The 26,664-nt window shown below is 37.6% G+C and overlaps 1 protein-coding gene across 2 annotated transcripts in view; it reads right to left on the bottom strand.

The window, feature by feature from the left end:
• Positions 1-26,664, bottom strand: part of JMY (junction mediating and regulatory protein, p53 cofactor) — a 113,797-nt gene that overhangs the window by 43,426 nt on the left and 43,707 nt on the right. For both annotated transcript variants that reach the window (XM_069096316.1, XM_069096315.1), the window contains exons 3-4: positions 10,548-10,698; positions 5,550-5,719 (exon numbers count right to left, since the gene is read on the bottom strand). In XM_069096316.1, the coding sequence (XP_068952417.1) occupies positions 5,550-5,719; positions 10,548-10,698 (321 nt within the window). The remainder of the gene's footprint in view (positions 1-5,549; positions 5,720-10,547; positions 10,699-26,664) is intronic.

Below are 26,664 nucleotides of genomic sequence, written 5' to 3'. Positions count from 1 at the left end.
CTTCTCGTGAGATTCTAATAAAACTTTCTACCTTCACTTTGAGAGGTCTCTGAGTAGTCAATTTGGGTTAGGGTCTCTGTACCCCACACAGCCTTGACACCAACAGATAAATGGATGAAGGATTTCAAGTATAAAAAAAACCCTGCAAACTATAAATGACCACTTGAAAACATACTCCAATCACTAAGAGTAAAAGAAACAAATTTAAAATAAATCTGAGCTTTCTCATTACACCAAGCAAACTGAAAAAGATGAAGTGAAAAGATTAAAGTAGTGACTATTGAAGGGGCTGTGCAAAGACAGGCACACCAAGGCACTGCTGGTGGAGCAGTCAAGTGATCTAATTGTCCTCAATTTCAATTCAGACTGATTATACAAAACTTCTGAACAAACAAAACAAATATAGCTAAAATTAGAAGGGAAATAGTTAACTGGGGGAACATCTTTGCAGCAAGTTTCTTTGATAGAGATCTCATTTTCAAAATACACAAGGAGCTCATTGAAGTTTGTAAGAATAAGAAGCACTCTCTAACTGATAAATGGTGAAAGGATACAAAACAAAGAGACAATTTTCAAATGAAGAAACCCAAGACATCAACAGCCATGTGAAAAATGTTCCAAATCATTAATAATTAGAGAAATAAAAATTAAAGTACAGGTCATACTTCACACTCACCAGATTTGCAAAGTTGCTAAAAAGTAAAATGACAAATGTTGGAGAGATTATGGGGAAACAGACCCATTAATGCATTGTCAGTGGAACAATGAAGTGGTACAACTTCTCTGGAAAGCAATCTGGATGGAGCTATACCCCAAGTCACTATACTATGTATACTCTTTGACTCAGCAATTCCAAGACTGAACTTATACCCCAAGATATCAAAGAAAGAGGAAAGGGACCATATGTACAAAAATGTATAGCTGCTCTTGTTGTAGTGGCAAAGAAATGGAATCTATGTGGGTGCTCATCAATTTGGGAATAGCAGAACAAAGTATAGTTTAGTCAGTTCTGCTACAATGTAGCATGTGCGTTCCCAAAAAGCATCATACAATGCAAAACTGAACAATAAAAAAAACCCAGAGTTTTTGGGAAAATGGCTTTAGGGGGACAATGTTCAAAAATTTCATCAGTGGACCTGGGGATCAAATCTGGGCTCACATACTTAGCACCACACCCAGAAATAACTGGCCGTGTAACCTTGAGCAATTTACTTAACTCTGATTGCTTTAAAAAAAAAATTTCATCAGTGACAAAAAAGGGGTTCAGATAAACCTGGGAAGACTTGCATGAATTGATATAGAGTAAGGCAAACAGAACAAGAACAATTTATATAATAACAACACTGTAAAGACTCAAGAACTATGATCAACACAATAAACAAACACAATTATACAATGGTTGATGATGCATACATACTACCCATTCCCTGATAGAGAGATGATTTATTCAAGAGGCAAAATGAAATAAAGATTTTTGGATATGACAAATGTGAGCATGTATGTTGCTTATCTGTTAAAAGAATTGTTTTTCTTCCTTTTCAATGGGGAAAGGAGTGAAAATGATAGAAAATGTTTAGTCACAGGGGAAAAATGACTGAACTGTTTATACTCTGACTCAAAAGTTCTATAACTGGGCATATAACCAGCAAATCAAAGACAAAAAAACAAAATATTAAAAGCAATACTCTTTGTGATAGCAAAGGATTAGAAGCAAAATGGGGGTCCATAAATTGGGGAACATCTGAAAAAATGTATTTTGTATTAATAAGTGACAAGTCTGAAGAATTCAGCAAAATCTGTATGAACAGATGCAGAGTAAAATAAGCAGAACCAGGAGAGTAGTGTGTATAATTACTACAACAATATAAATAAAGAGATCACTACAAGAAAGTTTAACTTTTGAGTAATAGAAAAACCAAACGAAGGTTAGTCAATCAGTAAACATTTATTAAGAACCAGGCACTGTGCTAACTAAACACTAGAGATACAAAGGAAGGCAAAAGACCATCTTCTGCTCTTAAGGAGCCTACAAGTCCAATGAGAAAGAGAAAACATGCAAATAATTATGTACAAAAAAAGTTACATGCATGATAAACTGGAAATAAACAACAGAGGCTTCCTGTAGAAGGTACAGTTTTAGCTGAGATTTGAGGGAATCTAGAAGGCAGAGATGAGGAAAGTAAACATTCCAGGCATGGGGGACAGTCATTGAAAAAGCTGGGAGTATAAGAGGCCACTGTCACTGGATTGCAGAGTACATAGTAGGGTTGGGGGAGGAGGACCAGAAGTGGGATAGGTTGTAAGGGGTAAGAAACCTGGAAAGGGGGGGAGGGTTCAGGTTATGAATGGGTTTAAATGTATTTTATATCTGATTGTTGGGGTGGTTTTGGGGGGGGAGGGGTAAAATAGTCATGCTTGGACTTTAGAAGATCACTTTAAGAGCTGAGTGGGGGATGGACTGGAGTCAGAAGAACCTTGAAACAAGATACTAACCATTACTATTGTAATAGTCCAGGGTGTGAGATGATGAGGACCAGAGTGGTGGCAATGTCAGAAGAGAAAAGGGAACATGCATAAGAGATGCTATGAAGATAAAATTGACAGGCCTTAGAAAGAGGCTGGATGGGAGATGGGGGTGGGGTGGGCTTAAGAGAGAATGAAAAGTCATCGATGACACCTAGATTGCAAGTCTGGAGGAACTCAACAGTAAAAGAGAAGTCGTTTACTTATCTAGCTCTACCCTTTCTGCTAACCTCCAATCTCACATTTCCAACTGCCTATGGACATATCCAGCTGGAGGTTCCATAGACATCTTAAACACAACATAGCCAAAACTTAACTCATCACCTCCTCACCTCACCTCGCCTCTTCCCTCCCCTCTTCTCAATTATCCCTCCCTGTACCTCCCTCCCAGGCTGGGGTAACTGAGAAGACATCAACAACTATACATCCATATGTCCACTTTTTCATCTCCATATAATCTTTATAAAAATCATCTATGCAAAAAGGAACTTTAGCATGAACGAAAATTCAAAAGGAACTGTCAGGTTTCACAATGTTACATAGCACAGTGACCTATGGAAGAGGTGTAGAAAATATAAAATCCCACTGCACTTATTATTTGTTAGCAACAAATACTTTCCCACCCCAAAACAATATTTAATTAGATATAACATAAACCCCTGCCTTATAAGATGTCCTCCAACAAAATGTCTTTACTTTTATTTGTCCTAAATTTGCTGCAATTTTTAATTTGACAATGGCAAAGAGAATCTCTATGACTTCAGTAACAGAAATTATTTCCAAAATATTCTGTGTATGCTCTATAATTTCTGAAATTTCAATGGTGCTAAGTGGTTTACAAAAAAAATCAAGTTTATCTTCTATTACTTTATCTTACCTGAAAAATCTATGACTTACGAGTAATAAAAGAGATTCAAGATGAACTTACTTCTATAATTACAGCATACATGTATGCTGTAATTTCACACATATATGAACACAAACATGCTATACATATATGAAGAAGGTAGATTCAAACCTCCTTGAGGATAAAGATTTCTTTTTCTTGTTGTCATATTGCCAGTGGCTGGCAAAGTGGCTTATTCATAGTATCCACTTAATAAATGGTTGTTGGATTGGACTGTAGTATGCTACTGAAAAAATAGAATTAAGCAGCTACTCCCAGAGTTCAGATTCATCCTGATTCCTTTCCAAAACATTGGTCCTGGAAGGTATTTACTATGTCCTGCTGCTGTTTCTGCTCTCTTAAATTTAGTTTTCTGGAACCTGAGGGGGAATTCAGTACACATGAAAGGGAACAGGGAGAAAAAGAGGTAGCACTAGTAATTGTGGATAATAGAAATTTAGACAGTGAAACAGAATCTTGGTGTGTTCAGTTTTTAAATTTTAAAAAATTGTCTCAAGTCTAGCACTGCTATTTGAAGTTTTTGTTTTGTTTTGAAATTTCCAATTTTGTCATATCAGAGGAGCCAAATATTTTTAATAGACAAGATAGCACCTTTAAATGAACATATTCCCTAAAATTTATGTAGTCTTTCAAAAACTAAATTACAAGGTACTATTACAAAGTCTTTATTGGAACAACATTCATATGGGATGGGATCAATAATTCATTTTTCTCTTCTCGTGAGTAAAATCATCTTAATGTCCATAACTCACAGTACACTGACAAGACCCAAAAAGAAAAGTCACTAATGGGTGAGTGTCAACTGTATCAAGATCAAGTGAAGTATATAAAACAGAAAAAAGTATGTTTACCCAAGTTGTTTAACACTTTGATGGAGGATGTTCAGAATATAGTAAAAAGAGGAATCTGCAATAAATATTGAGGTCTTCCAGGTGCTCCTGTTCATTGATTACATTATTCCAATTGTTAAGCAAGCTCTGGATCACTGTTAAGTCTACTAAACGTATCCACGGTTATTCAAAGAGTAAGGTTGCACTGTCCACAGATGGAAAACTTGGCAGATTATAAAACACTTTTATCCAGACGATGACATACAATTAAATGAACAACCCACAGAGTTGGTCTTCAGTACAGCTTTCTTAAGACAGATGCCTCAAACAGGCAATGCATTAGGTCTAGAATAAAACAGGAGGAGAGTTGGCTAGACTGCTTTTAGGAGACTATGTGAAGATTTTTTTTAAATATTCAAGCTTTTCCCTGAAATAAGGCCATCTTTTTAAGATTATTATCCTTGAAGTGATGTGATAATGATTATAGGCACCCAGTCTCTGAAAAGTCTCTGAATCCTAGTCTCTGAAAAGCAAAAGCAAGCAAGACCCAGGAAAATACTACGTACAATGACAACAATGTAAATAGAAAAAAATAAACAACCAAACAGATGAAACTAAATGGTACCCATCTTGACCCAAAAGAAGAAATATGAGAAGTACCTCTACTCTGTTTCTATAAATGGAAGACTATGGGTTTTTTCCTTTTCTTCAATTCACTGTGGTATAAGCGATGGCCCTCTCAGAGGAAAGGGAGGACTAAATTGAGAAATATAGGGGATGTAAACACAGAAGATACTAATAAAATTTATTTTAAAAATAATCAGTTAAAGAACCTGGATTTGTTTAGCTTGGATAAGAAGACTCAGGGGAAGAGCCAATGTGGGAATGGTAAGTTTTCTTCAAGTATTTGAAAAGCCTCAGTGTGGAAAAGGGATTACAATGGTTCTGCTTAGCTAGAGTGGAGAAAAGGGCAAAAATGTGAAAACAGTAGAGAAGTTGATTTAATCTTAATATAAGGGGGGTGGAGAAGAATCCTATTAATTAGAGCTATCCAAGGTGGGAAATAAAATGTCTCTACAGGAAGGAAATTCATTCAAGCACAGGTTGGACTAGGTGGTTTCTTAAGGTACTTTCCAGCTCTGTGATTCTAATTATACATGTCTAATATGATCAAAAAAGGCCAGTTATCTATGCAAGGAAAAAGACACAGAATAATATCAAAGACACTAAGTTTAATTTTTTCCCACTTTTCCAACTGGAAAGGTTTCATCATTTTAATACAATGTTACCTCTTCTTTTAATGCATGTTTCTTCTGTTCCAAACAGATTTCTTTAGCTCTCATCATCTGCAGAGTTTCCTTTGAAACTGCATACTGAAGTTTTTCCATCCTTTCAGCTGCTGCTGCCCATGATGCTTTACCAAATTTTTTCTGATCTGCTCGCATCCTATCATACACGGCTGTAGAAAGACAAATTATAACAAAGATTCAATATGTATCCTGCTACTATAGAATTTTGACAATGTCTTCTAGATACCACTGACAACCTATTTCAAAGGAAGAATATGCAAATTGTTATATAAGAGACAGAGGCTTATGTGAGATATAGTCATAAATATCAAATAGTTTAATAGTTATTAGGATGATTTAAAAAAAATTGTTAGAGGTCACAACAGGATTTTTTTCTCAAAATTTCAGTCCAAAATAAAGGTAACAGCAGGTCATTCATCCTGAGGCACAACTCTATTCAAAGCAAACAGTCTATTGTTGGTGGAATTATTATGGAATATTATGGAAATGAGTGCAATCATTCTGGAAAGCAATTTGGAATTATGCAAATAAAGTGATTAAAATGTCCATGCCCTCTGACCAAGGAGGTCATTGATAAAATATCCCATGTACAGCAAAATAGTTTTAAACAACATTCTTTGTATCAGCAAAGATTTAGAAACAGTTGCCCATGGTATATGGTTTTCTTTTTATTTACTTAAATGGTCATATGACTCATTACAATTCCTGTCTTGAAATCTCTCACATACCTCCTGCTATAGACTAAAACTATGATACAACATACATTTCTGGTATTATTGGTCATTTTAATAAATATAACATAAAACATGTTTTAGTTTGTGATTATTGTGCTATAAGAAATGATGAATATAAAGGAAGCACAGAAAGATTTATATAAGGTGATACAAAGTGAAGTAGGCAAGAGACAAAAAAAAATTACACAAGACTGCAGCAATGTAGATGGAAAGAACAATCACAAAACAATCAAAATTGAATTTTGTCAATTTTTCAAAAACAAAGCAAAACAAGCATTGGCCCAACAAAGATAAAAGAACACATTTCTCATTCCTTTTTAAAGATGGAAGATCCATAAGTGTGGAAAAACTGCATATACTGTCAGATTTTTTTCACTTTTTCTTTTTCTTAAAAAAAATCCTTGATATGTAAGACGAGTGGAATGAGGAAAACAAATACAGACAATATTTAGGCACAACTCTACTTGCGGTATTATGTCTGCGGTCACAGCGCAGTACAGAGTCGTGTACTTAAATTTAGAAGCTCTATGTTCCAAGTATTGGCTACAACTTCTGCTAATTATGTGACCCTGGGCAAGTTACTTAAACTTTTTGTGCCTCACTTTCCTCATCTGTAAAATAGGATAAGTTGCACTACCTGCTCTTAAGGGCTACTGAGAAGAAAGCAGTTTGTAAACTCTGCATCAATTCACATACATCTTCCTTGGTTTTCTTAATTCTTATATTTTTGTCATGTATTTCTTGCTATACAATAACTGATACCCCATTATATTCAGACATCCAAGTTCAGTCTGATATTCCCAAGTGGCGAGGACCCAATAGTTTTCAGTTCTTTTCTATCACCAGATATATATCGATATTTTGGTACAAACTAGATCTTTTTTGTTTTTTACCTTCCTGAGGAATAAGCTCAATGTGATGGTATCACTTGGTCAGGGAGTATAACAAGCTTAGTCATTTGTCTTGTGTAATTCCAAACTGATATCCAGAATGCTTTAATTTACACATCCAGCAACAACAGTGAAAATTTCTTTAAAGATAGCTGATTTTAAAAGAAATCTCTTATTGAACATGTATGTATTTCATTGGAGTTTGCATTTTAATAAGGAGAAGCATCATGGCATAGCACATAGAAGTGGTCTACGAGTCATGAAGACCTAGATTCATGTCCTGTTTCTGACACATATTGGCTTGTGTGACTTGGAACCATTCACTTAAATTCTCAGCATTCCAGACAATGCTTAGTACCATATAATTTGCAAAGAAGGTGCCAATTTGCAGTAGTAGAAAACCTGCTAACTAGGAGATCCCTGTATGAAATAATAAGTTGAATTTTTTTAATAAGTTAAATTTTTAAAGTTTATTTATGAGAAATAAGGAAAATTAATAGTTGCAGGTCTCCATTTCAGGTAACAAAAACTACTGGCTCAACCACAAGATGAGAAAATATTGCCACCTGTTGCCATCATACACACATTTCAGGAAGAGAATCTAAGAGGGAAAAAACATGCTTTTAATAGTTGAAGTTATAAAACTTAAGTCATGGAATAACAATATATATTATAATACACTTTTTCTCACGTATGTAAAAAGTCCTACTAGTTAAAATAAAAGTTTGGTCTTTGCTCTAGAAAATGTGCCCTACATAAAAATAAAGAGTAAAGAAAGTACTGCCAAGTAAAGGGTAAAATGCTCTCCCTAACTCTCAGTGCTTAACTTAGTGTCTTGTATATGGCTGGTGCTTTAGAAATGTTTAAGTGAATAGTACTCTCTTGAAAACAGTAAATAAGACACTAATTTTCTCTAGACTGCATTCTTTATCCTGAAGAACTTTTAAAATAAATTATTAGCACTGAGATTTAGTTCTATAGTAATGAAAAATTTAAGTAAATATATTGAATAAATTCTATAAAAGATTTCTTGAAGCATGGGTCTTGACTGTGACGCTCCACCGACTGAAAATCCTCAGTGACTGTTATCTCAACAGTGAAATACAAATTCTTTAGCCTAAACCATAAAGCTCTCTATCTATCTGGATTAATTCAAACTTTCTGGCCGTATTTCACATTCTTCCCCTCCATACAGTCCCCCAATAGAACGTGAGCAGCTTGAGAACAGTAATGGTTGCATTTTTTGTCTTTGTATCCCCAATGCCTGGAACAGAGTAGGCACTTAAATGCTTGATTGACTTAGTGATTCCAGACCAATTGGACTAAAAGTTGTTTCTTGATTTCAACACACCATTTCCCACTTCATATATTTGAATAAAATGATAATACCTCCCTACGAGTGCATTCCCTCCTCATCTCAACCTCTCAAATACCTAATTCTCCCTTAAAGGCTCAGCTTAGGTGCCACTTTTGTTCCATAAAACTTTCTCTGCACAGTTCTCCCCTACACCTTCTATCCCCCTACATAAATTTAATATTTTGTTTTGTGTTTTTTTTCCAACTCAAGCATTCCTAAAACAATGGTTTTTAACCTGAGGCCTTGAACCTGTCTGATTAATCTGATACCTGTTTCAATAAATGACTTCCTTTATAGTGCTATGTATTTCATGCATTTAAAAATTACTCTGCAAATGGGGTTCAGAGGCTTCCCCCCAACCCCCAGACTGTAAAAAGGATCCATAATACAAAAAAGGCTAAGACCCTCACGCTTGAGTATTGTCTTCTCTCCTGTTCATCTCCTTCCCTTTCCCTACCTTGTTTTGATATATCTGTACATATGGTTGTAATAGTAATGGAATATAAAGATCCCCCTGTATTGGCTTGGTTTTTGGTGTTAAAACCCAGAGCTTGTGAATCCCACTTATGGGATGGACTTGTTGACGTGAAAAGAGAGGGCTGAACTGGGAGGAGCTGGTGACGTAAATTTAGAGAGACACAAGAGAGAGGCAGAAGAACTTTTTGGAAGCAGTACCCTTTTGGGGGCAGAGAGAGACTGAGAGGATTGCTGATGGCCACTTTGAATTGCCCAGGACTTTTGAGACCTGCCGTCGGAGCTGCCAAGGATTGAGGAGACATGGCTGTTTTGCTGGTACTTTGTCTGTCTGTTTTGATGTTGTTTTGCCATATTTGTCCACTGGTGAAGGACAGTGCTGTTGTTGCAGAGGCCTTGGAACCTTGCTGTTGGTTCAGAAGCCTTGAAGAAGGATTTTCTTGTTGTATGTTTACAGAAATCCTGGAAGAGGGTTTTGCTAATGTTTTCAGGGGTCCTAGGACTGTTCTGCAGACAGAGAATGAATTAATGAAGAGACTGACAATGTATCTTGTGGCCTTGCTAAGCTTTGTCTCCCCAGGAACAAAGATTGCTGAGAACTTGCCTCCTGTCCAGATGAAGAAAAGACCTCCATTTGGGTATTAAGTGCTGTGCTTAAGCTTGTTGTAACTCTGGGGTAGATTCAATTGTGATCCAAGGGTGGGGAACTTTTGACCTTTTTGTGCTCTGTGATTGAACAAATGAATGTACTTTACTTATGATTGGAAACTAATCTCCATTTGAGAAGAGGGGCTTTGTGATGGACTAAATGAAGGTACAGCCTAGGGGTGGAGTAGTATTTAGAACAGGGGCTTTGTAAATGATTAAAAGAATGTAACTCCTGGGGTGGGGTGGTACTTGGTTAAATCACACTTGGGGGTAGTACTTGGAGATTATTGAATCACACTTAGTAAATGCTGTATTTTGAATGATGTCATATTTTGATCTTCTCTGTTCTTAATTTTTCACTGAATGAAATGGAGAGCACCTATGCTAGTATTTTGAACCTTGGGAAGGTGCCTTTGCTTGGCATGGCATTACAATGGTACATCCTTCTCCCAAAGAACATAATACTTCTCAAGGACAGGTACAATTTAGTTCTGTTTTTAAATCACTAGTCCCTAGTATAGTGTTTTTTATATTAATACTTGTTAATAAATGACTGCTGACTTGAAAGAAAATCTAAGCACTGGTGGTACAAAGAAAAAGATATTGGTATTTTTGAAAAGTACTAACATTATTAATTCCTTTACTTAAAACAGCCTCAAATTCTATAGAATTCTATTCAGAGCTAGGTGTTTGAATTCTAGGTAACAAGATTATTATATGAGAAATAAGCCTCAAAGCAGAGAAAATTGAATTGAATGTCTTAGAGCTTTGGAGAAGATACTATAGATTTACATAACTTTTTATGTATAGCACTATGAAAGAGAAAAATCTTTGTTTAGAAATAATTTAAGCACAATTTTACTCTGCAACTTACCTTTTTGCGCCTTAGCTGTTATTTCAAAATACTTGACAGTGAGATCTTGAATGGATAACACAGCCATGTGGGCTTTGCGTTGCCAATCTGCATCTTCTTTTTGGAGACTTTCAATTCTACGGGGCCCCAGATAATCATTCTCCATAGAAATCTTTGGAGAAAAACAAATAGCAGTTTAGAATCTTATATTCACACTTCCCCCTTTGATAACTCGTAAGCATTTAATATGAAACATAATGATTATTTAATAAAAAATAGGATAGAGGGCTTTTATGTATAAAAACCATCCTAACCAACATATTGACCTGACCACCTGCAAATGTAGCTAAGAACTTGTCCAAGTCCAAGTAAAAAGCTTAAAAAATATTATTTAAAATGTTAACTGTATTATGAGTTAAAGAAAAAAGCATATTACCTTTTCCTCCAAAAGTACATGATGGAGAAACCTATTTCATATCGCTATCAGATATAATTTAATTCTAGTTTTGGAGAAAACAGATTTTGATAAAACATAAAATCCATTACAGAGTTATTCACAAAAACAAGACAAGACGGACTGTCAATGGTCAGATACAGACAAGTATTAAAAAAATTCACAAAAAGAGCATTGGGCTAGAGTAATCGGGTGAAGTGCTACAAGGAAAGCAGGAATTAAGACAGGGCATAGGATTCAAGTAAGTACAAAGGAGGGAACATTCTATGCAAGAGTTAAAATATGAATAAAAGTACAATGGGAAAAAAAGAGTAAGTACATGGCTGTCAAGGAAGGTTCAAAGAGATATGGTACATATAGCTAGTTGAAAGGCTTGATGGTTAGTTCTATTAAAAAGTCATTTATTGGGGTGGCTAGGTGGCGCAGTGAATAGAGTACTGGCCCTGGAGTCAGGAGGACCTGAGTTCAAATGTGGCCTCAGACACTTAACACTTAACTAGCCATGTGACTTTGGGCAAGTCACTTAACCCCAACTGCCCCTCCAAAAAAAAAGTCATTTCATTAACCCCAACTGCCCCTCCAAAAAAAAAGTCATTTATTTAGCACCTGCTATGTGCCCTAGGCACCATGAAACACATTCCAAGTGAAGACCTTGAAGAATGATAGTTACTGACATGGAAGGCAAAGATGGAATACTGATTCCCAGCAAGATATCAACTTTCTCTTCTGTTGTCCCCTAGGACCTTCTCCAGACACTCCCTATCTCCCAAAGCCCTAAAACTCCTGCCCCCTAGTGGGGTCTACCTCTCTCCTGTATCAATAAGCCGTTCTCCAGGACCCAGTACACCCTAGGCTTCAGAGATAAGATACTACCACATTCCAGTTTTTAACAGCCCCCCAGTACCCAATACCATGCCCACATTTCCATGCTACTTACTGAGAAGGCCCCTGAATTTCCAGACCATCCCTCCACCTACTCCTACCTGCTATGAGACTAAGTACTATCTGCCAGGAAGAACCCTGAAAAGTCTAATCATCTCCTTCCCTGAACAAATCTCTCTTTCCACCACTAAATACTCTGCCTGTACTCATTCTATAATGGTTAACCTAACTCCCTTCCCTTATATTCTCTCCATGACAATGACTGTGAATCCCATTCCCCATCCTTAACTGCCTGATTCCTTACTCTTATTTCCCTCAACCCCCTCCCTCCACATCTCCTTCTAGATCTGCCTACCTATTCCATAATGCCCTGGTCTCTTAACAAATATCCTTTCATCTTAAACCTCTTCCTTTCCCACTCCTTCCATCTCCTGGCAATCAATGAAACCTGGCTCACTCCTGACGACAGGATGATACTTTCCTTGCCCCTCTTTCCCTTACTGGAAACATTTCCTCTCATACATCAGATACTTTAAAGTTGTAGTAGTAGAATTTGAATAGTCTTTGCTCCCCACATTTCAACTTACAGACTCTTTCTCTGGACACACTCTTTATTATCAATACCATTGGATCGGAATGAAAACTCCTTGAAAGCTGAGATTATTTCTGCCTTTTTAACAGAATGCCTGGCACATTGTTAGTGTTTAATAAATGCTTGCTGACTGACTGACTTCTCTCTACAGTTTTTTCCCCCCAATTTCTCTACCATTCATTAATATGCTCCCCTTTTGAAATTATCTTGTATTACTTTCCATAAAATTTGCATTTATTTATAAACTTTGGTATTGTATTCCTCCCAAACCCCTCCATCCCTCAAATGTAAGCTCTTTAGGGAAAAGAATTACTTAATTTTATCTTTTTATTTCCAGTACAGCAAGCAGTGTCTTGACTATAATGAGTGCTTAACTGAACTGAATCATATTCTTGCTCAAAACTCAGTACACAAGTATGGATAACAGAACAGGCACATATACACATACACATACACATACATATTCATATACACACACTGTCTTTTGTCTTTTTGTATTCCTATGCTTATCAAGTGCTTGGCATCTTGTACATGTTTAATAAATATTTGTTGACTGACAAACTGAAATTTGCCTCTTAGTGAAAGGCAAATGAATATCCATTATAAGATATATCACAATGACCAAAATATAGGTAACAATAAATATGAACATAAAAGCCTCATATGGTCAAACCCACACTTTTAGAAAATCACTTTTGTGAATGAATGGAGGATGGATTAGAATAGAGAAAGACTTTAGGCAGGCAGACCATGCTATTGTAATATTCTCCAGGTATGAGGTGTTAAGAGTCTGTACCAGGATGTTGGCAGTGTCAGAAAAGAAAGGGGAATATTTGAGATATACTGCAAAGATGGAACCAACCGGTTTTGGCAAGAGATTAATACTGGGAGGATAGAAGAGTGAGAGAGAATTAAGAGTACAGGATAACATCTAGGTTGTGAGCCTGAGGTGTGTCCACTACAGTAATAAGGAAGGGAAGGAGAGGAGGAGCAGGAAGAGAATTTAGGGGGAAAAACAAAGAATTTGGTTTTAAGAGAAAGAAATGCAAATTAAAACCACACACCTATCAGAGAGATTAATAGTATATAAAATGAAAACAGCAAATGTTGGAGGGAAAAATAGGAATACTGATGCACTGTTGCTGGAATTGTGAACTGATATAATCATTCCAGAGAACAATTTAGAACTGTGAGCAAAGGGCTATAAAATTGCACAAACCTTTTGACCCAGCAATCCCAAAGAGATCAAAGAAAAGGACTTATTTATACAAAAACATTATTAGTCCTTTTTATGGTAGCAAAGAACTGGAAATTGAGGGGATTCCATCAATTGGGATATGATTGTAATAGTGTATGTTGCTGCTGTTTGTCCTTTGTTCTCAAAGAGGACCATAACATCAGGGAGGTCATGCAAAAGAATTGGATTTAAGTGAGGAAGGGCTATGCAAAGTCACCAGTCTCACTTTCTCCTCTGGAGCCATCTGGATCCAGTAGCCAGATATGGATCAGGACAAGGGGAGACAGCCCAGGATGCTGTAGGGGACCTTGGCCTTTTCAAGGTAAGGTCTTTAACAGGTCTCAGTTTGGCTAGAGGCAGTGGCCATTCAGTGATTAAGGCTTAATAACAAAAAGTGAGGCAAAGAATGACCTCTTTTAAGAAAAAGATCTGAGAGGAGAAGACTCTCAGGATTTCTGGTTAAACAAAAACAATTGTTATTTACATTCATTCCAAGCCAATCAGGGCCCAAACAGTGACAGGGCTTGGTCAGAGACCAGAGTGATTTGGAATTAAGGCTGGTCTTTAAAAGAAAAAACCAAAACAAACAAAAAATAAGTTTCAGAGATTAAAATTTACATTCTCTTTGGGCAGGGAAGGGACAGAACTGGACAAGACTGGACAGACAGAAGGAAGGAATTTTGCCCACCTAGAAGTTTGGTGTCCAGTGGGCAGCTCCTTTTCTACTCACAGAAGTTGCTATTTGTCCTTCATTCTCCAAGACAACCTCAACATCAGGGAGGTGATGCCATGACATGCAAGTGTATTGTATTTAAGTGAGGGAGGGCTGTGGTATTTGTAGAAGGTGTTAGCATTTTTCATCGTGAGTCTTTTTGAATCAGAGTTGCTAAGTCTTACTATCTACTTTCTTTTTTTTTTTTTAAGCAATCGGGGTTAAGTAACTTGCTCAAGGTTACACGGCCAGTTATTTCTGGGTGTGGTGCTCAGTGTCTGAGCCTGGGATTCGATCTCCAGGTCTTCTCAACACTGGAGCCGGTGCTCTTACTCGCTGTGCTACCTGGCCACCCCAATGCTATCTACTTTCAAAGAGAAAATTGATAAACTCTGAGTACAGATTGAAGGATATCGTTTTTTCCACTTTAATTTTTCTTGGGCTTTTTTTGGTTTTCTTTTGCAACATGGCTTATATGGAAATATGTTCTGTATGACTTCACATGTATAATTGACAACATAATCTTTACCTTCTCAAGGTGTGGGGGAGGGATGGAAGGGAAGGAGAGAATTTGGAACTCAAAAATTTTCAAAACGAATGCTTAAGGGGTGGCCAGGTGGCTCAGTGAGTAAGAGCACCGGCCCCAGAGTAGGGATGACCTGGGATGACCTGGGATCGAATCCGGGCTCTTGATACTTAGCACCACACCCAGAAATAACTGGCCGTGTAACCTTGAGCAAGTTACTTAACCCCAATTGCTTTAAAAAAAAAAAAAAGAATGCTTAAACTCTCAATTTTATTGGAAAACATTTAGTGAAATAAATTTTTAAAAAATTAATCAAAGTTTTGCTTAAAAAAATGATTAATGGACACCCAGTTCAAGGTGTTTGAAAGGCAGATGGATATGAAAGATTAAAGGTCAGGAGATAGGCTGGGGAGGGATAGGTAGATTTAAGAATCATCAGCATTTAACTAAATCCATGGGAGCTGATGAGATCACAAGGGAAGCAGTAAGAAGAGGAACCAGGAAAGAACATTCTTGGACACTTGTGGTTAGAGGGTGTGACCTGGATGCAGCTCTGGAAAACAGTGAGTAGTAGTCAGATAGGTAGGAGGTTCTCCAGGGGAGAGGAATGTCCCAAATACATAGAGAAAAGGGAGTATCAAGAAGAAGAGAGTGATTAACAATGTCAAAGACAGTAGAAAGGTCAAAAAGGATGAGGATTGAGGAAAGAACACTGGATTTGGCAATTAAGAAATCACTGGTAAATTCGGGGAGGGCAATTTGAATGGAAGGATGAGGTTAGAAGCTAAATTATAAAGGGTTAAGAAGACAATAAGAAGAGATAATGTAAATAACAAAGGGCAGATGAAATATAGAATGACAGTTAGAAGAGATATGGAAGGTTCAAGTAAGTGTTTTTTCAGAATGAAGGAAACACTGGCATGTTTGTAGGCAATAGGGAAAGAGCCAGTATACAGAGAAAGATTGAAAGTTGGTGAGAGTAGGGATGACAGAAGGGGAAATCTCTTGAAGGAGATGGAATGAAATGGTACTGCTTGAGCTGGTGGAGGGGTTAGACTTGGTAAGTACGGACAACTCATCATTTGAGACAGGGTGAAAGAGAAGACAGGGGCAGGTGACATATAAGTGACATCAGATGAGGAAGAGGGGAGACAAAAAAGATCACCATGAATGATCCCATTTTTTCTGTAAAATATGAGGCAAGTTTCTCAGATAAGAGACTGGGGGCAGGAGGGGAGCCATGATAGGCTTGAGGAGGGATGAAAAAGTTTGGAAGACCTGCTGTACAAAGTAGGAGAGTGAACTGAGGAGAGAAATATAGTAGGATTGTCCAGCAGCAGTAAAGGCCCAGTTGAGTTTATATAACATTAATTTGTAGTGGATCCAATCTGAACAATTGCTTGATTTTCTCCATTTTGGCAACACATGAATAGGAACAAAAGTAGCAGACGTTGGAGTGATCTAAGGTTAAGGCTTGGCATGGCTCAATTTGTGAAATGATATGGGGTAATGGACTCAAGGGAGGAAAACAGTGCAGAGTTGAATTTTAACTTTATATATGTCACTGGGACTTGGCAGATGGGACCCACAACTAGAAAAATATGACCCTGATAGTTACATTACTGAAAACAAACAGAGCAGGTCAGTGATTTAAGGTATACTGAATACTACTGTATATTAAGAAGATGTACTCATGTAAAGAAATCAAACTGGAGAGGAGGTTAATCTGGTTTGTAATACATTTTGACATAAGATTGCAATACAGAACAACTCAACAGAAAAGTAATTCAGTAACAAACAGGTCACAATAGCTATGGTAGTTCTGGGAAACTTCAACTATTGAAAAATCTATTGAAGCTCCCTTTCTCTTTGCCAGATGTACTACAGCTAGTAATACACTGGCTTGTATTAGTGATAACATCATCCTTCAAAAGATGGAAAACCCAACAAGGTAAACTCTAATGCTGTCCCTGATTCTCAACAAAAGGGATGAAATGGTTATTTAAATAGAAATGATGGGGAAATCAGTCCCTAACTGAGAACATGCAATAGAATAACAAAGGAAAACTTCTGGAAAGAGTATGACATATACTCTCGATTTTAAGAAAGTAGATTTGAAAGAGTTCAAGAAAAAAGGGTTAAGTGGGATCCCATGGAATAAAATTCTATAGTCAGCAGGGATAAGAAACTTTTAAGAATGAAATTCTGAAAGCATAAAGAAATAATTCTGGTGAGGAAGAAAAAGGGGAGCTGTTTGAAAAGATTAATGTGAAAATGCACAAGGAACTTACCAACTAATTTGAAGTTTTAAAGACACTGTGAAAGACGGAAACAAGGGCAGGTAACAGAAGAATACAAAAACGTAAGAATACTATCAGGTGAGCTAAACTGTGGAATGAGATAAAACTGGCAAATGAAGCTAAAAAACAACAAAAGGGATTAAAGAAAAACCCAACCTACAATCTGGGGAAAGAAGAATCAACTATGGGATGGATGGGACAATAACAGACAACATTAAAAAAAATGGAACTTGTAAACCTTTATTTTACTTTAGGTTTCTCTGGCAACATCCTGAATTGCATCGGAACAAAATTAGTTAACTTTGACTGGAAATCCCGCCCAAGAAAGAAGAAAGTAATGGAGTACCTTGCTGCCCTAGATACCATACTGTAATGGGAATGCAAATTTGGAAGATCTTCCCTGCCCCTAGGCTAAAGTGCACCTGAAGCCTGGGGTGGGAGGCTTGTTTTTCAGTAGATACTTTTTGATTGGCCAGTGGGTCCAAAAGGTTGTTACATTCTCTGAGCCAGGAGAAGGCTATATAAGCCCTGATGTGCAGCTTTGTTTTGGGGGCTAACTTTGAGAAGTGTTCTGTGATTTGATCTGTATGCTGGGAAGCCATTGTCCAGGGCCCCCCCGGCTTTGAAAAACCCAGATGTGGAAACCCAGATGTTGACTGGGTATGGATGTAATGGTTGGACAGTTTGGAAATCTGTCTACTTGATCTGTTTCTGTCTTGATAATTCTGCCTGTATACTTTGAAGTTCGGGGTGCTGACCTTTTCTCCTGAACAAGGTAAACGATATATGTCTGACTGATTAAAGTAAGCTTGTTAACCCATTTTGAGTTGCTTTCCTTTAACAAAGCAGATCCAAGAACCTGTATGGGCAGCCACCCTGAGCACGCTTGGGGTGCTTGCTGCTACACATACCTGACTGAACTAGATTCCCTGGGTCACCGAAACAACAACAAAACAAAAACTGGCAGATGTGAGTTATTATCAATGATCTCTGAAAAACTATGGAGAATGTGAGAGATCTCAGACTGAAAAATGGAAAATATTATTTGTCATCCTTTTTCAAAAAGGGAATAAAGAAGCCTATAAACTATAGCCCAGACTACAACTTCTAGCAAAATTCAAATACACATTTGCTGGATTTTGCTGAGAGTATTGAGAGGTTTGTAGAAGAATAAGATGAGTCAGTCAATACTGAAAAGTAATAAGCCCCTTTATTAGGCCAGGGGCTAAAATGGAGAGATATTAGGGAAGGGAGAGGGGAAAGGCAGGGCAACAATAACAAGGTAGCCCATTAACTCTCCACAGGGTCTGGCACTTCCAAACAAGGGTATGGGCTGATCTCCTACACTTAGGAAGGACTGAACGCTTCAAAGTCATACTACAAAAGGTTACATACATCCTTCGGCAGATCTGATTTGTTTTCTCCCCTCAACTTTGCAGGTATTTGGGCACCAATCAACCAGAAATCAGAAGTTTTTGATGTGGAGGCTTCCAAGCATAGCTATGGGAGGGTCCAGCAAAGAGGTAGGAGTTGAAGTTTAAGATCTAGCTTGTTGGAGAAAAACTAAACCACTAAAACAATTTTTTCCCCCTGAACAATAGTGCTATTTAAAGGGATTGTTGGTAAACCTGTAGAAAAGGAAGCAGTGACTGAAAAGAAGAAACCTTGCCATACTAATCACATTTTTTTTTTTTAGCAGTTAATAAAAACTGGCAGCTCAGGGAAATGATGAAGATACAGATACCTTAGATTTTTGCCTGGATTTGACAAATTCTCTTATGCTATCTTTGTGGACAAGATGAAAAGATATGGGTTAGACAATATTAAAGTTGGTTGGATTTGAAATTGGTTGAATGGTTAGATAACGAGAAAGAGGAAGAAGCTGCAAGAAGCAATTTTAGGCTTTCTATAACAAGACCTTCTTAAATAGTTCTAATGAACTATTCGTAAGTGGAATGGGTTGATTCAGGAGATGGTATGGTCCCCCTCATTGTAGGTTTTTAAGCAGAAGCTGGATGCTTATTTATAAACTCAGTTATAAGGAATTCTCATCTTGGATGTTCTCTAAGGTCCCTTCTGAGATTCCTGTGACTCTGAATAAATTTGCCCTTCCTCTTTTCCTTCCCAAGGCTAATTCTATTACTTGTGTCCTAGGTCTGACCCATTCCTAGGCCTTTAGGGTCAACAGTCGCCTCCTTTTCCTCATGCATATGCATACTCAGGACTTTCCTTTTCAACAATCTATTATTTCTCATCTGTTTAAAAATATGCCAAGTCTCTCCCAAGCCTAAAAAAGGTCTTGGCTAAACCCTTCTACTCCATCTCTCTTCTATCTACCATCTTATTTTTTTTTTTAAACATCAAACTAACTGACAAGGTAGTTTACCCCACAATGTGAAGCCTCTTCACTTTCTCTTTTGCAATCTGATTCTCCATTCCCATCACTCCACTGAAACTTTTTCTGAATGTCATGAAATCAAAAGCCTCAGTGCTCATCCTCTTTGATGTTTCTTCTCTAGTTTCTTACACTACTGACTATTCTTCTGTCTTCCAGATACTTCTGCTTCTACTCAGACTACTCCTTTTGTGAATTCTTCTGTCTCCCCTTTCCCAGATCCTTTAAAGTTTATGTTGCCTCAGGTTTTGTCTTGGGCCCTCTAATCCTCCAACTGCCCCCTTAGTAATCTCATTTATTTTTCTTCATGGTTACAACTATCATCTCCACACAAATGACTTTTAAATCCATAACTCTAGCCTTGCCCTTTCTGCCAAACATGAGATTTCCTCTCCAGAATGACTATTCTCATTTCCCATACTCGGTAAGCTGTCAAGTTCTGTTGATTCTAACTCTAATATCACTCAATGTTTTAAAATCCTTCTTTATATTCCCATTTCCACTACTGTATTATAAGCCCTGAACTACTGAACAGTATTCAATTGCCATGAACTGGATATGTCCCATTGACATCTTAAACCTAGCATCCACAAAAAGTGAAGTCACAAAAAGTTAACTCATCCCCCCCCCCCTACCAATTTCTCCTCTCCTCCTCCTCCTCTGAACTTTCATATTACTGGGTACCATCAACCTCCCAGTTACCCAGACTAGTAACCTGGGTGTTACCTTTATCCCTCACTTTCTCTCATCCCCTCATATCTAATAAACAATCAAATCTTGTTAATACCTTCAAAACATCTGTCCTCTGATATTGCTACCACCCAGGCACATTACCTCAAATCTCGGCTATAGCAATAGCTTGCTGGTTGGTCTCCCTGCTTCAAAGTTCTTCCCACTCCAATCTACCTTCCACTCTGCTGTAAAATTGGTCTTCCAAAACACACAGATCTGACCATATAATCTCCCTATTCAGTAAACTCCAATGGCTCCCTTTCACCTCTAGGAGGAAACAGAAAATCTATTTGGCTTTTAAAGGCCTTCATAACCCAGCCCCTTGTTACCTTTCCAGTCTTCTTACACCTTACTCCCTCCTCAATATTTTGCAATCCAATGACACTAGCCTCCTTGTTCCTCCAATATCATACTTCATTCTCTTAACTCAGCATTCTCAAAAATGGCTGTCCCCCACCTATAAAATCCTCTCCCCTTATAGCTTTCCAGGTTCTCAAGTCTCAGCTAATGTCCCACCTTATTCAAGAAAGCTTTCTCAGTCCTCTTAGTGCCTTCCTTCTGAGATTATTCCCAATTTATCATTATGTGTATACACCCACACACACAGTTTGTATATACAAAATTGTTTATATATTCACCCCCTCAATTAGACTGTGAGCTCCTTGACAATAGAGACTTGTATCCTCAGGACTTAATAGTGTCTAGCACATAACAGACTCTTAATAAATGCTAGATGACTAACTCTACTATTCCCCTATCCCAATCTCAATTCATCCTTCACAGCTTACTAAGAGGTATTTCCCTGGCATTCATGGAATGAATTCTCTGTAATGTAGTCCCACACAAATTTATTGGACTACTCAATATTACTTGTACATATCACATTCCTCTGCCCCCCATCTTTAAATGATGAAATTAAACATGAGAGCTGTGCACATGCACACACACTTTTTTTAAGTCCTGGCTCATGGTTCTAAGAAGCCAGTAAGTCAAATAACACAATCCCTGCATTCCTGTTCAACATATAAAAAATGATACATGAAAAGAATTACTTGGTATAAATTAACTGTTTTATGAGTTTCAAGTGGTAAGTGAAAATGATTACTGACCAGGTAGAAGTCAAGTGAATGACCAATGACATTAGCCTCCTTTCTTGTGGATACTATCTCCCAACTCCAAACATCTTCACTAGCTAGAACTAAATATTTCCCCATACTTGGAACATTCTCCCTCTTATTCACCTCTTGGCTTTCAGTTAAAGTCCCACCACTTGCAAGAAGCGCTTTTGAAGTGCACTTTAAAAGTAGTATCTTCCCTCTGATATTATCTCCAATTTATCCCACATTTATCTTGTTTGTACACAGCTGTTTTCCTATTACCGTCTTCCTATTAGATTGTGAGCTCCTTGAGAGCAGAAACTTTTTTTTGGCCTTTCTTTGTATCCTCAGTGCTTAACACAGTGCCTGGGCACACAGAAGGCGCTTGCTGACTTGACAATTCAGTTTTATATATATATGTTAGCTTTTTATGTTCTACTGTGTATATGGAAATGCTTGTTTTTTAAAAATGCTTAAGTTCAGAATAAAAATAAATAGAACTCTAGCAGCCAGAAATAACAAAGTTAAACCACGATCTCCAGAATCTTTAGAATGAGGGATAATTTAGTAACTATCTGAGTCTCATGAAGCAGATCGCCTCGGTTGGTTATTTCTGAAGCACAGAGCTGAAAGTTGTTGTGGAATTGCAGATAAGGGAGATATAGGAAAAATGAACATTTTCCCAGGTTGCTTTCCAAAATGTATTTACAAACATTAATTAGCATTAACAATCTATAAAATATAATTTCAATGGTGTAAATAAAGAACAGTGAAAAGCAATATTGCTAATAGGCTATACTTGAGGTTCTGTAAGTAATAGATTTTTTGTGGGGGGGAAGAAAGGTACAAATGTACCATATATCTGGACCAATGTGATAATATTCTAAGACAGCTTTTTCTCCATGCTGGCTCTCTCAACAATGCACCAAATAGTTGTAAGGTACTTAAATTAAAGTAAATTATACCACTTATAACTAGTGAAATTTTTCAAATGCTCTTACTTTCGTCACTGATAATTTATTAGCATAGTATATCAGATATATCATCAGCACAAATATATATATATATATCTACTAAACAGACAGGATTAGACCCTAATATTCTGAGCACCAACATTCTTTATATAATCCAAACAAATAAAATTACAGCAAATCGAAACTGCTCAGAAAGACCAAATCGCAAGTCTATGGGATGAAGTGGTTTCTACTGCTTTAGTAGGTCTACCCTAACAAAAAAACACATTCTATAAAGAGTAAATACATTATGAAAAATGGGGGTATAATGAACTTCGATGAAATTTCTCTAATGACCACTTAGTTGGCTATATCACATTTTCTTTAGTTCTCAAACACATATGTATACATGAATGTACATACATAAAATACATATATTTAAGATACACACATAAGTTTTTAAAAAAAGGATTTTTTACATTTTACATTTACAATTTTAATTACATTATTCTTAGTCAAATATCTTCGTATTTTTAAAATTTTTTTCATTTTTTTTTTCAAACCAAATGCTTTATTAACTTCTGGTTTACATCATTCATCTCTGCAAGATTTTGAGCACAAGTTTTCTCCCCGTTTTTCCCCTACCCACCGCCCCAAAAAAGCTATCCCACTAGATATCCCCTCCTCCAATCTGCTCTCTCCCATATCTTCTCCCATACCCCCTTCAACTTTCCAGTAGGGCATGCCCCAGTGCCTGTATATCTTATTTCCCAATAGTTTGTATGTGTGTGAGTGTGTGTGTGTGTATATATATGTCTATAATTTTATAAAAAAAATATAATACATATATATGTTTTTTAAACATTTGATTTTAAAACTTTGAATTCCAGATTCATTCCGTTCCTCCCTTGTCACCCACCCTTACTGGGAAGATAAGCAATTCAGTATAGGTTGTACATGTGTAACTATGCAAAAAATTTCCATAGAGGATATATTGTAGAAGACTGACTATATTTTCCTCCCTCCTATCCCACCTCCCACTTGTTCTATTCTCTACTTTGATCCTGTCCCTTTTCAAAAGTGGGTGCTTCAAACTTCCCTCCTCCCCAAGCTGCCCTCCCTTCCATTATGCCCCCTCTCATCCCCTTCCCCCCTACTCTTCTGTAGAGTGAGATAGCCTATTAGTGTGTATGTCATTCCCTCCCTATGCCAAATGCTTTTTTTTTTTTTTAGGCAATTGGGGTTAAGTAACTTGCTCAAGGTTACACGGCCAGTTATTTCTGGGTGTGGTGCTAAGCATCTGAGCCCGGATTCAATCCCTAGGTCATCCCCAGGTGCTCTTACTCGCTATGCTACCTGGCAACCCCACCCTAAGCCAAATTCAATGAGAATAAGGTTGAACCATTCCCTTTTGCATTCCTGTTCTTCCCCTCCATTGTTAACAGTTTTCCCTTGCCTCTTCTATGAGATAATTTACCCCATTCTGTCTCTCCCCATCTCCTCTCATATTCCTCTCTCACCTCTTAATTTCACCTTTTAAGTATCAACCCTTCCTATTAAATTGGTCCTGTGCCCTCTATCTATGTATACCTGTAAACATATATACACACATTCACATATGTATTCATATGCCCATATACCCTCCTATATAGACATATATATATTTCTATTTCCTTCAACTATTTTCATACAGAGAAAAGTTTCATCAGTTACAATTATGGTTTTTCCATGTAGGAATGTAAATAGTTCAACTTTGATGAGTTCCTTATGATTTCATTTCCCTATTTACGTTCTCATGCTTCTATTGCTTCTTGTATATGAATGTGAAATTTTCTATTCAACCCTGAATTCAACAATTTTTCATCAAGAATGTTTGAAAGTCCTCTATTCCACGGAATGACCATATTTTCCCCTGAAACATGATACTCAGTTTTGCTGGGTAGGTGATTCTTGGTTTTAATCCCAGCTCCTCTGACCTCCAGAATATCATATTCCAAGCCCTTTGATCCCTCAGTGTAGAAGCTGCCAGATCCTGGGTTATCCTGATTGTGTTTCCACAATATTCAAATTGTTTCTTCCTGGCTGCTTGTAATATTCTCTCCTTGATCTGGGAATTTCAGAACCTGGCTATAATATTCCTAGGAGTTTTCTTTTGGGGATCTTTTTCAGGAGGTGATTGGTGGATTCTTTCAACCTCTATTTTTCCCTCTGGTTCTAAAACATCAGGGCAGTTGTTCTTGAGGATTTCTTGAAAGACGATTTCTAGGTTCTTTTTTTGATCATGGCTTTCAGGTAGTCCAATAATTTTTAAATTATCTCTCCTGGATCTATTTTCCAGGTCAGTGTTTTTCCCAATGAGATATTTCACATTGCCTTCTATTTTTTTCATTTGTTTGGATCTGTTTAATAGTATCTTTATTTATCATAAAGTCACTAGCTTCCATTTGCTCCAATCTAATTCTGAAGGAATGATTCTCTTCAGTGAACTTTTGAGATTCTTTTTCCATTTGGCAAATTTGGCTTTTTAAGGCATTCTCCTCCTTGATTTTTTGAGCCTCCTTTGCCATTTGAGTTAGTCTATTTTTTAAGGAGTTATTTTCTTCAGTCAGGTTGTTGACTCTCATTTCATAATTTTCTTGCATCCATCTCATTTCTCTTTCCAATTTTTGCTCCACTTCTCTTATTTGCTTCTTAAGGTCCTCTATGGCCTGTAACCAGCTCATATTTTTCTTGAAAGCTTTTGGTGCAGGAGTTCTGACTTCACTGTCCTCCTCTTGTTTCATGCTTTGTTCCTTTTTGTCCCCAAAATAGGAGTCTAATGTTGGATTCCTGTTTGCTTTGCTTCCCTTGTTTACTCATGTTGCCACTCAATTACTTGACTTTTGGGCTTTTTGCCACAGTAGGACTCTGCCACCAGACAGGGGAGCTTCATCCCAAACGCTGGGGTTTTCCCAGCTGCCAAAGGTATTAGCTGGGTGCCCTCTCTGAAGCCTCCACACACTCTGGCAAGCTGTTCACACACCTCAGGACCTCCACCCAAGAGAGCAATCCAGATCCAAGCAGGTTAAATCAAGAGTGATTAACCCTCAGACTGGTTGCTTGGTTCCCCTACAACCTGCAGGCCAGGAGCTGAAGCAGCCATGTGTGGCTGCGGCTGTAAGGCTGCAGGGCCTCAGCCACTTCTTGCCCCGGGGGCAAAAGCCCACGCACTCCCAACTACTGGATCCCAAAGTCCACAATGAACTGACCTCTCACTGTGTCCTTAGCATCTATGTGCTGATAATTCTGGAAACCACCACAGCTGCTGGTGATCTGAAGTCCCTCCAGTTGGTCAGGACCACCCTGGGGCTAAAACCTTGGGCTTGCACTGGGGTCGGCTCCCAGAACGCTGTGCTGGCTACTTCCTGCCGGCCCGCTGGGCTGTCCTCAGCTGGAAGTTAGCTTCTCTGTGTCATTTTGTGGGTTCTGTAGCTCCCAAGTTTCTTCAGTCACCTTTTACATGAATTGGGCGAGGTGGAAGCAGAAGCCCTGCAGAAGTCCTGTTTCTACTCCACCATCTTCAATATCTTCATTTTAAAAGCAACATTTTCTATAAGATATGGAAGGGGCTAGAACTCATCAATTAAAAAAATCTGGCACTGAGTAATGCATCCAACTTGACTCAAAATTAATTGATGTCCTCTTCCAGTTTTGAAAATGAGCTTCTCAAAGTGAAAAAAAAAAAAGGTTTCAGCTTCTAGCATAAATATAAATATATATATAAAGAAAAAAGGTCTTCTAAATAAAACATTTTGGGGGGGAGTGTTTACTATAACTGACATTTATAAAGTGCATTAAAATTTAGGAAGCACTTTACACATTCTGTCTAATTTGAGCCTCCCAAAAAACTGACGAGAATGACAGAACACATCTAGAGCTAAAAAGGACCTCAGCCATCTAATACTTACCCTCTTATTCCATTTTACAGATAAAGAAAGTAAACCCCAAAGAGGTGAAAAGACTAGTCCCAAAGAACAAACAGAGGCAAGATTTGCGGCCCTCTGATTCCAGAGCCAACGTTCTTTCCATTGTTTCTGGCTACCTCGCTACAAGTATTATGTCCATTTTTACATTCCAGGAGCACGTGGCTCAGAGTTGTTAAGTGACTTGCCCCTTAGGTCTCAAAAGCAATATTTGAAGCTAGGTCTTCATAATTCCAAGTCCAGAACTCTTTCCACTATGAAACAGTACTATTTCAGAAGAAATGCTAGTTTTAAGA

The sequence above is a fragment of the Petaurus breviceps genome, unplaced genomic scaffold (assembly GCF_028583685.1).
Source record: "Petaurus breviceps papuanus isolate PSGF00001 unplaced genomic scaffold, PetGlider_PUasm1.0 229, whole genome shotgun sequence".
In the NCBI taxonomy this organism is placed as follows: Eukaryota; Metazoa; Chordata; class Mammalia; order Diprotodontia; family Petauridae; genus Petaurus; species Petaurus breviceps.
Note: the sequence above shows the minus strand (reverse complement) of the source record. Positions and strands in the feature narration are given on the sequence as shown.